Source organism: Lepeophtheirus salmonis, chromosome 13, assembly GCF_016086655.4.
Source record: "Lepeophtheirus salmonis chromosome 13, UVic_Lsal_1.4, whole genome shotgun sequence".
Classification (NCBI taxonomy): domain Eukaryota; kingdom Metazoa; phylum Arthropoda; class Copepoda; order Siphonostomatoida; family Caligidae; genus Lepeophtheirus; species Lepeophtheirus salmonis.
Window position 1 is genome coordinate 10,893,521 of NC_052143.2, and position 13,122 is coordinate 10,906,642.

The following is a 13,122-nucleotide window of genomic DNA, read 5'->3' on the forward strand; positions in this document are numbered from 1 at the left end:
GTTGATTTGTGTTAATTCTTATTTAGAAATGAAGACTGCAGTCCCATCCAGATCAGTCTCGGTCACGTTCAGTCCTGCATATCAGTCCTAAAACTTAGAAAGTCAGGTCCTTGATGACATCACTCAATTTTATTTTTATTTTTTCAATCAGTCCGAAGGAACAATGGTCTTAAATACCCGCTCTAAGACTGGACTGAATAAATAAGAACAATATTAACCTTAAGTATAGTCCTAGTCAATTTGTTAATTTTTTAAAAAGGGAACCTAAGTATAGAACCGAAAAATCATTCAAATTACCCATAACTAATTTATTAACAAAATGGCTGAAACTTCTTGGATTTTAAACTAAAAACCAAAATCTATCATTACTTAAAGGATAACTTCAAGTTTAGTCCTAGTCAATAAGGCATGAGCAAACTAAAAAAAAATACAAATATCCACGACAGAGGCGTTGCAACCCCCTTCATCATTTGGAAGGACTTAACCCCAAAAATTATCAACCCTGTTTTTTAATTACTTATATATATATATATACAGAGTATAATATAAATTATAAAATTCGGAGGGGGTCAGAAACGTTGGGGGGGGCTTGATCCTCGCCCCCAATAAAAGAGCTAGCAGCGTCAATGATCCACAAGATGGCGTAGATGTACTAAGTTGTCGTAATAAACAAACAAGTAATCAAACTACCAATAAATAATTATAAACGCAAGGTGGAGCCACTTTCTTCGGCTATGTTAACAAACTAGCAAACATGTTCATTCCCCATTTATTGACCTTTGAAAATAGAAACCAAGAATAATAATAAGGACATTATATTTTTCGATTCTAGCACCAAGAGCCCAAAAATTATGAAAATTACCCGAATGATTTTTAAAAAGAACCGAAACTACACGGGTCTAAAATCAGAACCCGAAATCCATCATTAATATGAAGTATGCTAGGACACTCGTTGCCAAAGTTTGAACAAGAAGAGTGTAACTAAAAATTTGAGATGATATTATATGTATTTGTCTTCATTATTTTTGAAGTATTGATCTTTGAAAGTAGAACTGGTCGTGGGGTCAATGAATGTCAATCAACAGCTGGTGTCAACTATTTTGACATGTATATTAATATGATGAATTTGAAGTCTACTAAAAATGACTTTTGTTTAGACCCTCTCTTTTATTCACTCTTGGATATTATGTTGTATGTAAACATTTATATTTGTATATAAAGGGTTCATGTTTATGGGTCAGTGAGAAGTTTAATTAAATTAATATACCCTGCATAATCCCGAAAAGGATGCAAAGAAAGTTATAGTAGTGGAAAAGTTGAAGGTATTAAGGAGGGGAGGTTAAATATATATATATATTTCCTCTTGATTTTGAAGTCTGTACTTATAAGAGTTATCCAATCTCTTGAAAATATATGGAATTATTTTTTATAATGATACGTTAAAATAATGTTTGAGCTTTTAATCCAAAATATTAATTTTTCAAAAATTATACAGCTTTGATTATAATTAATTCTAGTAGTCGTTCACTTACCAATATTAACTCATTACAAATCTACAATTGGATTTAAATATTCAGATAGCAGATCACCTTGTAATAACTGGGTTTAAACAAATGAATATATAAAAAGTTCTGAGTGTTTTCACTGGATGTATTTAATGACCTATACCTCATGATTAACACATTGCATAAAAAAAAATCTTACACTTTAAAAGAGTTCATTTACAGTTTTTTGTATCACTACAACCAAGGTCAAATGGCAGAGCAGGCGGACAAAAAATGTGTGGTGTTTATGGACCCAATCGAATGCAACAGCAAAGCATTCAATATGCCAATATTGAATACTTTGAAATGTCGATAAAATAATGAAATTCGTCGAGTTGGACCACCTTGTGAGCACTTACTCAATTGCCTAGGAACTAAAAATAGCCAGAAACCCCGTTGGAAAAAATCAGATAAGTCTTAACTATGTTAATTTTATTTTCAAAATAAACAAAAAACGCTCAGAACTTTTTACTTCGCCCATACAAATGAAAAATGTGTCTATGAGACTATGACTTCCTTAAATGCATTTTTTAGAGCTCTTTATTACTTTCTAACCTTTTTTTTTATCCCACAAATAAATACATTAGTCACGTCGTTACCTTTATTCTGCTACGTAACCTTTTCTCGAAAAATAAACAGAAAAAGTCCCAAAAATCAGTTGGTAGAGATAGCCAGTTATTCCCAACTATAGAATTTTTATTCGATAGTTGTTCAGAATTGTTCATAGCTTCACAAAAACTAATTCTAATTCAACCAATCAACATTCTAAACAGTATTTTGAAGAAAATCAGCAGAAACATTGACAGTTGAGAACAAAATATACTTAAAATTTTTGTGTTAGTGAGAATTTTCCATGTTAAATAAGGTGTAGTAAAGGAAGTCTATCGCTTTAATAGATTTTTTTTTCCATCAATATTTATCTCTTTGGCAATCAAAACGTTGTTTATATGACAATCCAACTCGACCATTTCTAATATTTCATACATATTTTCGACAATCGGGCTTCCAGAGAGTGATGATTCTTTGACATCAAAATTACTGGAATGCAATAAACAAAACCAAAATTGAACGTGATTGGCTCTTAGAGTATTTATAATTATAAAACTTATCTTTTCAGACCCCTGGCTACCTTTTTTGCCTTTATCGGAGTAAAACTGTACAATATGGCGTATTTTTCCTTTGCTAGTCTCCATCTTTGACGGTCACTCAAATAATACTGGGTCAAACAATCACACAACTCTAGGTATTTTAGGAAGAAATCTTATCTTTAAACCCCATCAACTGTAAATCGATAACACTTATATAACGCGATATAAACATTACTAAATCCATCCATTAGAAAAATAATCGATTTACTTTTACTCCACCTATTTTTTATATATTTTATAATAGGAAACCTCGGCCTAAGAAACTAAATAACTTTTTAACTTTGATATTGTTTTGCCACTGAATTGGATTCTCCCACATAAAATAGAATTCAATATTTTAAATTAGCATTAAATTTAATTGGAGTTACCCCTAATATTTTTAAGTTTTTTTCATAAAATATCCAAACTTATAAGAACAATAAAAATAACTAAAAAACTCAAATTGAAAATTCTTGAAAACCTGTTCTGATACAAAAAAAAACTAATTGTAAAATCGTGCTTGACATGTCAAGTACAATATAGTAATATAATATGTTATCTTATAACGTATCTGAAGAATCATTTGTAACTTTTTGTTGTTGTGTGTTATCCAACCTCTTGAAAAGATACTGAATAAATTTTAATACTGATATATTATTATTATTCTTTTTGACTTTTTTTACAAAGAAATATATAATAGGCAGTTGAGCCCCACGCTCATTATTTATTTTTCCCTCTACTCTAACTAAGTTTATTTCTGAGGAAAAGTATATCTCCAAATGGCCCCAAGTTGCAATTATGATGCAAGAGCTTAATTCATTCAAAATGACGTACGTACGCAGATTGGGGAATACATATTAATTATTAGGTTATTGTGTAACGGGGAATCATTGAGAAATTATATTTTCTTCACACATAAGTTATGTCATGCATTAATTGACATTATGATTTAATGAAGTAATTAATAAATTATACTCTTTACACTTAGTCTCGTAAATTAAACATGCATTCTCGTGTACATAAAGGGTTTAGGAGGATTCATCTTTTCCAAGATGATTTCACACTGGAATGGTAAAATTAGGGTCATAGCCAGGGGGAAATAATCCACCCTTTTTTTTCCGCCAAATATACCCAACTGAATAAAACATAGAAATTTAACATATCTTTGTGAAACGTGCTATATGAAGTGCGATAAACCTCAACAAGGTTGGATCAACCTTGTAATAGGCTTATCGGGGTGTTTGCACAAAGAACCTCACCTATTTCAAAATGCAGGCTACGGACATTAGTAAAATAGTTGCAAGTGAAAAGCTTTTGATTCATTTATATTTTTCATATTCATATCCTAATATGAAAATAGGAATTTAAATATCGTTTATCAAAATACTTCGGGAATTGTCTGAGAAAATTTTGTTTCTTAACACCGGACCGAGATTATTTTCCTATGTAAAGTTATAGAGCTATTATAAATAGCTCTGAAATAGTATCCAATTTTCAAATATCACCATTCTTTTAAAGTTTGAACCATAGTTTTGAAGAAAGTGGGGCACTCCTTTATCCTATACAATTACCAATTGCTATAGTATATATTATAATGTTTGCAACTTATAACTCTAAAAAAGGGTGTAAAAAAGAAAAGTGACTCATGTTGTGATCCCATGAAAAATATTTGCGAGGTTAGGGTAAGTAATATTATTTAGAAAACAGAACTAACTCTCTATCTTCTGTAGTGATATTTGATATCCTTCTTTAATATTTTCTCAAGGGAATTAATATGGCATTTTATACATTAAAAAAATTGTAACAGACTGCCATGTCGACAAATTAATTCCAGACACACATCTTGTATTATAATATGTAATAGCTATCAACAAATACAACCTTTGACCAATTTATAATTATATAAAAGAAAATTACATCCTAGCAAATAATTATTTAATAATTTGTTATCCCCTTGCAAATTTCACTTGTAATTTAATTTTTGCAAGGGTATACATAAATTCCTGCGAATTAATCAATTTTCTGATTCAAAGTTTCAATAAAATTTGTGGAAAGTTCGGAAGGGGTTTTGTGACCATACCATATAACTTTCCATAGAATATGTGTGTTAAAAAATAGTAAAATTAGCTTATAACCAACTCGGTAGAGGGAGCTAGTAGGAGTGCTTTCTCTTTTATAGTTTTTATTTTTATTATCTGGCCGGAGAGGAAGTAGGTTTGTTAAGAAAAATCAGACAATTCCCCGTACTTCCTCCCCCTCCTTTTATGCCCCCCGCATTTATTGAGTCTATGTTCATAATTTCTCTCTTTCTATTTTTTTTCATGCGAGTACAAGGCATCTGCTGCTGCTTGAAGCACGCCGGTTCGGTAAAAAGCTGTTATAAAGTATAGGGGAAATAAAAAAAATTCTATGGCAGTTGTTTGCCGGTTGGCGATTGTGTAATATAGAATTCTGATACGGGGTTAGATTGTCTTGTGCATTTTCCTATGATGGTTTTCTTTGTGTTGTTGTTTTTGTAGTGGTACTATGTATAAAAGAAAAGAAAGTAGAATCACGATGTCTTCTTCCTACTATGTCTATTATTAAAATGGGGTCTTTAAAACCGACTCCATTTTTATTTTGTTTTTCTATTACATTTATGATTTTGATACTTGTAAGTGCCAAATTTATTATATAATTGTTTCACTTAAAGAATTTGATGAATTATTATTTACTACAAACTCATTATCATATTAATTATAACATATAAACAATGATTCTCAATCCGTTCTTGTTTACTAACATACATTTATAAGTGATAATTATTATTTCGAGAATCTGTTAGAGTCTTTATTGTTATTCTTCCAACAAATAATTCTACATATGAATTTATTCCGTGTACAAGTGTGAAATAAAAAACATTCCTCTATAGTTATTAAACGTTGAATAGAGCCTCATATGTGTCAATCCAATCAGGAATATCAAAACGTGATGATGTTAGATACATATTTTAATCTATAATAATAAGTATGTACAAAAAACATATTATTTATAGAGAGAGATTATTATAGACTTTATGAATATTTCCTGTATGATTTAAATTACTCGACAACAAGATCCTTCCGAAGATTTTTTCAAATGTTATAATATATATATTGTACAATGTACATTAAATCATATTTTTCATGAGGAAATAAACAGGAAACGTGCATTTGATTTTAATTCTTGTGATTGTGAGTGAGTAAAGAGTTGTGCCTATTTTGCATTCCAATCTTCCAAAAATAATTAATTTTTTTTTGTCAACATTTATTTTACGAATAATTTAGATTTTTTACATTTATATGATAATATGCTCATTAATGAATGAATCTTGAAAATATTAATTATTTATCAATTTTATATATATTTAATTAATGATTTTTATTAGCAATGCCTTAATAGTGTACCATTTGCATTGATTTAAGATAATTAAAACAGCACATGGTGTGAAGGAATAAAAAACATTCACTTCTCCTTTCAGACCCCCAAATGAGCTTTTCCTAATATATTTATGACTTCCTTTGAGAGTAATAACATATTGTTTTCTTATAAGGTTTTTTTTTTTTTTTTTTTTGAAACTACACAAATTATCTTATTCTTCAGCCTTGAAACGTTTTCGACTTAATTAAAAACAATAATCACTAAAAATAAAATTCTTATTGCCAGACCATCTTTGATATAGTATGTGTATCCAAAACAATTTCTACTATGTATACATAATTGGGTGCTATGTGTACCCTTGTATGTAGACGTAACCAAGTCTTTTTTTTTTTTTTTTTTTTTTTTTTTTGTTAAAATGGAATCATTAATCATTCAAGTTTATTATACATTACAAACCATAGTAATACAAATGTATATATACATATATTTATGGAATTTCAAAAATAAAATAGGGATCCAACTCTGGGGTCTCTTTTGTTATTATGATATGTATCTCTTTTTATTTTATGCAACCAATCTCAAGGACTTTAAATATACATACATACGTACTTGCCCATCTTTTTTAGTGCTCCCTAACAATGTCTTGCAAGCAAGTCTCTTTCAAATTATTTATATGTTTTTTAAAGAAATAATATTAGAACGTAGGAAGATGCTTCGATTAATCCATGTTCTAGCGATATGCGTCCGCGAACACAGATGTTTTGATTTTTTGAAGGATTGGATGTCAAATGTTTTGTTTTTTGTGTGTTTTTTAATATAGAAATAGAGATTCAATTTCCTAAGATGTACTAATATGCATTTCTCTATTTTTCAGTTATAAAAAGATCACCATCTTAGAAGACTCTTACTCAAAGTATTCCATTATTAATAATATTACTCCACCGTTGTTTCTTACTCAAGATCTTATTCAAAATTATGATGAAATTCGATCTCAAACTTATTATAATAGGGGAAAGATATTTCACGAAATTCCATTCATAACATCAACAACATCCTTTAAGACGAAGAAGTGTGCAAGAAAGCCGGAAAACAACATGCAGGAGAAGCAAAAAAAAATCACTTAACATAAATATATGACCTGTCTAGCCAAAATCACGAGTGGAAGTCACGGATTGCCTTTCTTTTTCCAAATGTTGCTCTTACATTGTCAAATAATTATTGTATTTTTTCACTTTACGACTCTTTGTTATGCGAATTCCTCATTACAACTCACATCAAATGGTAAGAAAAGAAAAGAACAGATTTACATTCTCAATCTGCATATTTTGTCCATAAATTCTACTTGAAAACAACTTTGTAGTGGGATGTACAATATAGAGATGAATTACAAAGTCACATTAAGTCCATTTAGTAGAAACATTAAAGTGATTTATGGATTTTAAAAATAATTATTACTATTTTATCATAGAAACGAGTTTTGTTTCTTCTTTAAATGCACATTAATTAGCTTAATAAATGCTTGTGCTCATTGAGGATTTGACCTTAAAATATGGTCAGTGGCGTGTTGTTTATATCAATATTATTATGGCCAATCTTTTAAATCGTTGCTGCTTGCATGATGATGATGATGACAAGTCATGAAATCATATATGGTTATATATTTGCATTTTATATGTGCAATACATATTGAAAATAAAATATATGTTTTTAATGGATTATCGTTTTTCATACATGTTCATATAATATAGGTGCATACATGCATTCAAATTGATTTATATCAGGCTAATAACATATGTTATAAAAAAAAGTTAAATTATATACAACTTTGAGAAACGGTTATTATTAGTATCAATGTGTAAAAGACGACTCTCCAAAGATAAAATAATAAAAAAATTATTTATTAAACTATTAATTATTTTCATGTCGAATACATGATATTCAATCCCTCCTCCCCTGCAGAGACTGAAAAAAGGATATAATATCATATTATCAGAATAGATTCCAATGATTCCCTTATGAGAAAATTTGAGTTTATGATGTAGTCGTTCTGTAGAAAATCATTTTCATTTGTATAATTTTTCATTCAATTAAAATTTTTATGTCCGTATAAATCTTCTTTTTTCAAATAATAGATGAAGATGGTAATAAGAGCAAATTGAATAACTGCAGTCTTCATACGTTATGTACCATGTGCAACTTGTCCATTTATTTAATTAATTTTTCAATTTATTTTTTTTCGCAAAATAATTAACTTTTATTTTACCTTGTATACTATGTATAGGGATGTGATAATTGTCGAAATCCTCCTGAGTGTAAATAAAAAAGAAAATTATTTGTTGGCAAGTTTTGATAGGCGATATATCTATATAAAAACTATAGTTCTTGCTCGCAAATAAATTTGAATTTTCAAAATAGGGGGGGTGCTAATTAATAAGAGCATTAATATATTGCATGTTACCAACCTATACCTTTTTTAATGCATGCTTACGAGTAGTATGTGTCAGTACTAGAAATTATTAAAAAGAAAAATTATAGGGAGACGTGATCAAGGAACCAAAATTATCAATTTTAGGACTGAACTGGACAAGTTGCAGTCTCAGTCTTAAATAAGGATCGACACTAAACTACACATGAGGCTTCCGACAATTTTCACATCCCTAACTACTAACTATGTACATCTAAGCTATCTCTGAGAATTTTTTTTAAACTATTTATCATGGGGTGCTACTACTTCCCTGAAGGAATTAGTATGTTGATACTTTAAAAAAAATGTTTTCTTAGCTGTTTCTTTAAACTAATACTTATGGTGTATTGTTTCTCCTTTATGCATATTATGTAAAGAATATATAACTTAAAGTAGTTTGTAACTCATTTTCGTTAGACAATCTAGAGTAAATAACTCGTGAGTTTGTTTATTTAACAAGGCAATAGTTTAAAAATTATTGGTGTTTTTTTTTGTTATTTAAAAATATATATTCTCGTACATTGTAAACTGTATTATGCTTAGGGATGTGAAAATTGTTGATATCCTCGTGAGTATACATTTCAAAAAAAGTATATGTAAGTAACCTGCTGGACATTAGTGCTCTTATCAATTTTGTCTCCCTAACGTATTAGCCAGCAAGCTTTGGCTATAGAGCATCGCTTTTATAGTTCTACCTGGAAAAGTAGAGTTATTAATTACATTTAATTTATCTTATCTTTTTTATTGAATGAATGGTGCAAACTTACAAAGTTATATAATTAGATTTGAATGGTCAATTTGTGTTTATTCCCTAGATGTACTCAATATCAATCCTTCCAAGAATAAGGCTGAAATTGCTAAATCTTCTTCAATTGCACACAGTCCATCAAATACTACTGCCCAATTAAATAATCGATTCGAACTCAGATGTTCCTCTGGGAAATTGGAGAATGATGTTCAATGGTATGTGATGAAAGAGTCCATCTTCAAAAAAATCACTAAAATTGGTCATAATTTTCGAATTCATCAAAATGGTTCTCTTATATTTCGAAAAATTGAGAAGACTGATGAGGGTGTGTATCGTTGTGATATCCAAGTTCCAGACAATAGTGAAAATGGAGAAAAACATTACTCTTATGTTGCTAGTGTCATCGTTGAATCCAAAGTCAAGATTCAAAGTTCACCTGATGTTATTCGAAAAGAATATGGGACTTCAGTGAAGCTTAACTGTGCTGCTACGGGGATTCCTGCTCCTGTTATTGACTGGATCCGTTCTGGAAATAAGGTATTCAATGCTTCCTTTCATGTTGGTTCTGTGCTTGCTTTATATTTTAACATTTGGGTGATACAGATATAATCTAATAAAGTGTATTTTTTTATGTCGAATGATTACTAACTTATCTCTTTGTTTCTTTTCTCTTTTTGTGCACCTAACAAATTAACAAACATAGTTCTCCATTATTAACGGGAAGTCTGAGGTATTTAACCTTAATTATATATTTAAATACTAATGTGACTCTTTTTTTCTTTTAATTACCAAACTACTAAAATATTTTCACTCATAATGAACCAATCTTCAATTATAGATTGTTCAAGGAACAAAATATAGTCCTTATTCATACTATTCAAGATCAAGTCTGACAATAAATGTGACTGAAACAACCAATTATACCTGTAAAGCAACAAATCAAATGAGTTCGGAGCGATCATACGATCAAAAATCTTTTATGGTGTACGTTTCTGAGAAAGTTTCCGATACGGATGGAAAAGAATCGAAGCCAAAAAAAATGTCAAGGATATTGTGCTCCTTATAATGGGCGGGTCTGCCGTAGATACCTCCCTGGTAGAGGCTTGGTGTGGTTCAATATATCCCAAGACTCGTCCGGCGGGTGGCTTAATGAACAAATTACAGAGAGTCTTTGGAAAGAGTTGATTAGTAATCTGATTGAGCCCTGTAGATCTGCTGCCGAAGCGCTTTTGTGTAAATACGCGTTCCCTGATTGTGCTCTTCAAGATAGCTGTGCCATAGGCCTTCCTTTATGTTATGAGGATTGTGTGGCTCTTAGGAGTCATTATTGTTTCAATGACTGGGCCCTTATTATGGATAACAAACGAAAGGACATTTTTATCGAGGCTAGAGGACATTTTCGACTACCAATTTGTGAAAAACTGCCTAAATATAATAATAAATCAAAAATATGCACGAAATCTTCAATTACTACAATGAGATATGAAATGGCTACAAGTAAGATTTTCTTATATCAGTCAATCTCTTAACATTTACCAATGCATTTGTTAAAAATATTTCCAGCTAGTTGCATGAAAGGGAATGGAAGATTCTACCAAGGTTCTGTTAATCAAACACATGAAGGTGTTAGTTGCCAGCCCTGGTTTACTTCCTTTCCGCACACCCAAACCACACCTGAAAATATATTTCCTGAAATGAGAAACGCTGGCAATAATTGTAGGAATCCTGGAGGAACTGAACCTGAACCATGGTGTTATACAGTTGATCCTCTGATTCGTTGGCAATATTGCTCCATTCCAAAATGCGGTAAGATAAAATTCTAATATCATTTGAATTTAAAATACATAAACTTAATTTCAATTCTTGTTTTTTAATGGAATATTTAGATAATGTTAGTAAATCATTTGACTACTACGAAAATGAAGGCTATGATACACGAATAAGAGAAGATTATTACAAGATACTCATGGAAGTTATTACTCCCGAATTTATTGGACTTTTGGTATCTGTGGGTATAGCCACAGTTGCTATAATAGTTATTACGTCATTGATTTGTGCCAATTTGTGCCGAAAGAAATCAGGATACACTCAGGCTAATGTTCAAAACATCGACATTGATTTGGATAAATTACCAGAAAACGCTGCATATCATCAAACCTCGGGTCAAATAAATCCCAGATTAGAAAAGTTAGAATATCCTCGCAATGACATTATTTACATTCGTGATGTTGGCCAAGGAGCGTTTGGAAGAGTATTTCAAGGGAAAGCGCCTGGGTTGAGAAAAGGAGAAGAATTCACGATGGTTGCTGTTAAAATGCTCAAAGAGGAAGCAACAGATGACTTACTTAGAGATTTTGAAAAAGAAGCAATTTTACTTTCAGAGTTCGATCATCCTAATATTGTTAGGCTTTATGGAGTATGTGCCATTGGGAAGCCCATGTGCCTATTATTTGAATATATGGCTAAAGGTAAGGCATATTGAGCTAAGATTAATAATTTTACCTGATGCTAAACATTCATTTTAGGGGACCTCAATTCTTATCTTCGCTCAAATACCCCTGACAACTACATTGTTCGCAAACCTAATGGTATATCACTAGGGAGCAATCAATCCTCATTTATGACTGATATTAAAGTATCTCACGTGGAACAAGTTTCGATCTCCAAGCAAATTTGTAACGGAATGGTCTATTTATCAGATCGCAAATATGTTCACAGAGACTTAGCTTCTCGAAATTGTCTAATTGATCAGTCTGGAACGGTTAAAATCGCAGATTTCGGTTTGAGTCAGAGAGTATCTTTACAAGAGTACTTCAGAGGAGATGTGTCTGATAATATTCCTATTCGATGGATGCCTCTAGAAGCTGTTCTTCATAATAAATATACCATTGAGAGTGATATTTGGGCATTTGGAATTCTTCTTTGGGAAATATTTAGTCTTGCTCTTCAGCCCTATTATGGTTTGAGTAATGAGGAAGTAATTAAATTTTTGAAGGAAGGCAACACTCTTGGATGCCCTGAGAACACACCCAAGTCGATTTATAAAATTATGAAATCCTGCTGGAATCCCAATCCTAGTGTGAGGCCCATGTTTCGTATTCTTCATCGTGAGCTTGAAACTATTGAAAAGGAGTTGACCATATTGCAAAGACATTACAAGAGCCAAAAGTCAATAGTTTCTGTGGAATCCATGGGAAGAATGACTCCACAATCCCCAAAATCTTTTGAATAAGAGATCATTCTATTAAGAAGCCATAATTTATTAAATAAACTAGTCAGTCTGATGATTTTTTTAGAGAAAAAAATAAGATAATATCTGTTTGTTATATCTGTAGATTTTTTTTCAGTGTTTTTTTTTTTTTTTTTGTACTTTTGGTGAACACAACCAGGGTTTTTTTTTTGTTTGTTTTTTTCATTTATATACCAAATACACATCAGATAATTGCTTATCAAAATTATCTTTCGAACTTTTTATAGTATTTCTATATTATTTATTATACAATTTTATTACCACTTTTATTATTAATACATATATTTATATATATGATAATAAATATGATATATTCAAGAAATTCTTGATTGAGTTGAACTTATTTGCTATTTATCAAATTAAACTACAATTGCAGTACACAGATGCACAGAATATGCAACAACAAAGTAATAATGTAAGTCAGAGTTGAGCCATATTCTTGATTAAAACTATCTATACATTAATGCTTAATGTAAATATGGTGAAGTGTCCTTGAACTGTCTGCTCAAGTCATCCATAGATAACCTTATGTTAGTTGAAGTTGAACGTATTATCCAAAGGGAACGTATTAGGATTCTTGCTACAATATT

The 13,122-nt window shown here is 30.5% G+C and overlaps 1 protein-coding gene across 4 annotated transcripts; it reads left to right on the forward strand.

The window, feature by feature from the left end:
• The first annotated feature begins 5,080 nt into the window (after positions 1 to 5,080).
• LOC121127601 (tyrosine-protein kinase transmembrane receptor Ror2) lies at positions 5,081 to 12,754 on the forward strand. Of its 4 annotated transcripts, none has more exons than XM_040723021.2 (8): positions 5,081 to 5,324; positions 6,945 to 7,351; positions 9,350 to 9,819; positions 9,986 to 10,012; positions 10,121 to 10,779; positions 10,846 to 11,088; positions 11,169 to 11,750; positions 11,808 to 12,754. In XM_040723021.2, the coding sequence occupies exons 5-8, from the start codon at positions 10,296 to 10,298 to the stop codon at positions 12,512 to 12,514; spliced, it is 2,016 nt and encodes a 671-aa protein (XP_040578955.1). In that variant the 5' UTR covers positions 5,081 to 5,324; positions 6,945 to 7,351; positions 9,350 to 9,819; positions 9,986 to 10,012; positions 10,121 to 10,295; the 3' UTR covers positions 12,515 to 12,754. The 4 variants fall into 4 exon arrangements, with proteins under 4 accessions (XP_040578955.1, XP_040578954.1, XP_040578956.1 ...); XM_071892951.1 differs by having other exon boundaries at positions 5,082 to 5,132; XM_040723020.2 differs by lacking the exon at positions 9,986 to 10,012.
• Positions 12,755 to 13,122: the final 368 nt, after the last annotated feature.

What these genes read in the sequence shown, in the direction of transcription:
- LOC121127601 (XM_040723021.2), top strand. Translation starts at nt 10,296, where the DNA reads ATGGAAAAGAATCGAAGCCAAAAAAAATGTCAAGGATATTGTGCTCCT. An exon ending in TTGCTCCATTCCAAAATGCG is followed by an intron (nt 11,089 to 11,168) that starts GTAAGATAAAAT and finishes TGGAATATTTAG; the next exon opens with ATAATGTTAGTAAATCATTT. An exon ending in ATTTGAATATATGGCTAAAG is followed by an intron (nt 11,751 to 11,807) that starts GTAAGGCATATT and finishes CATTCATTTTAG; the next exon opens with GGGACCTCAATTCTTATCTT.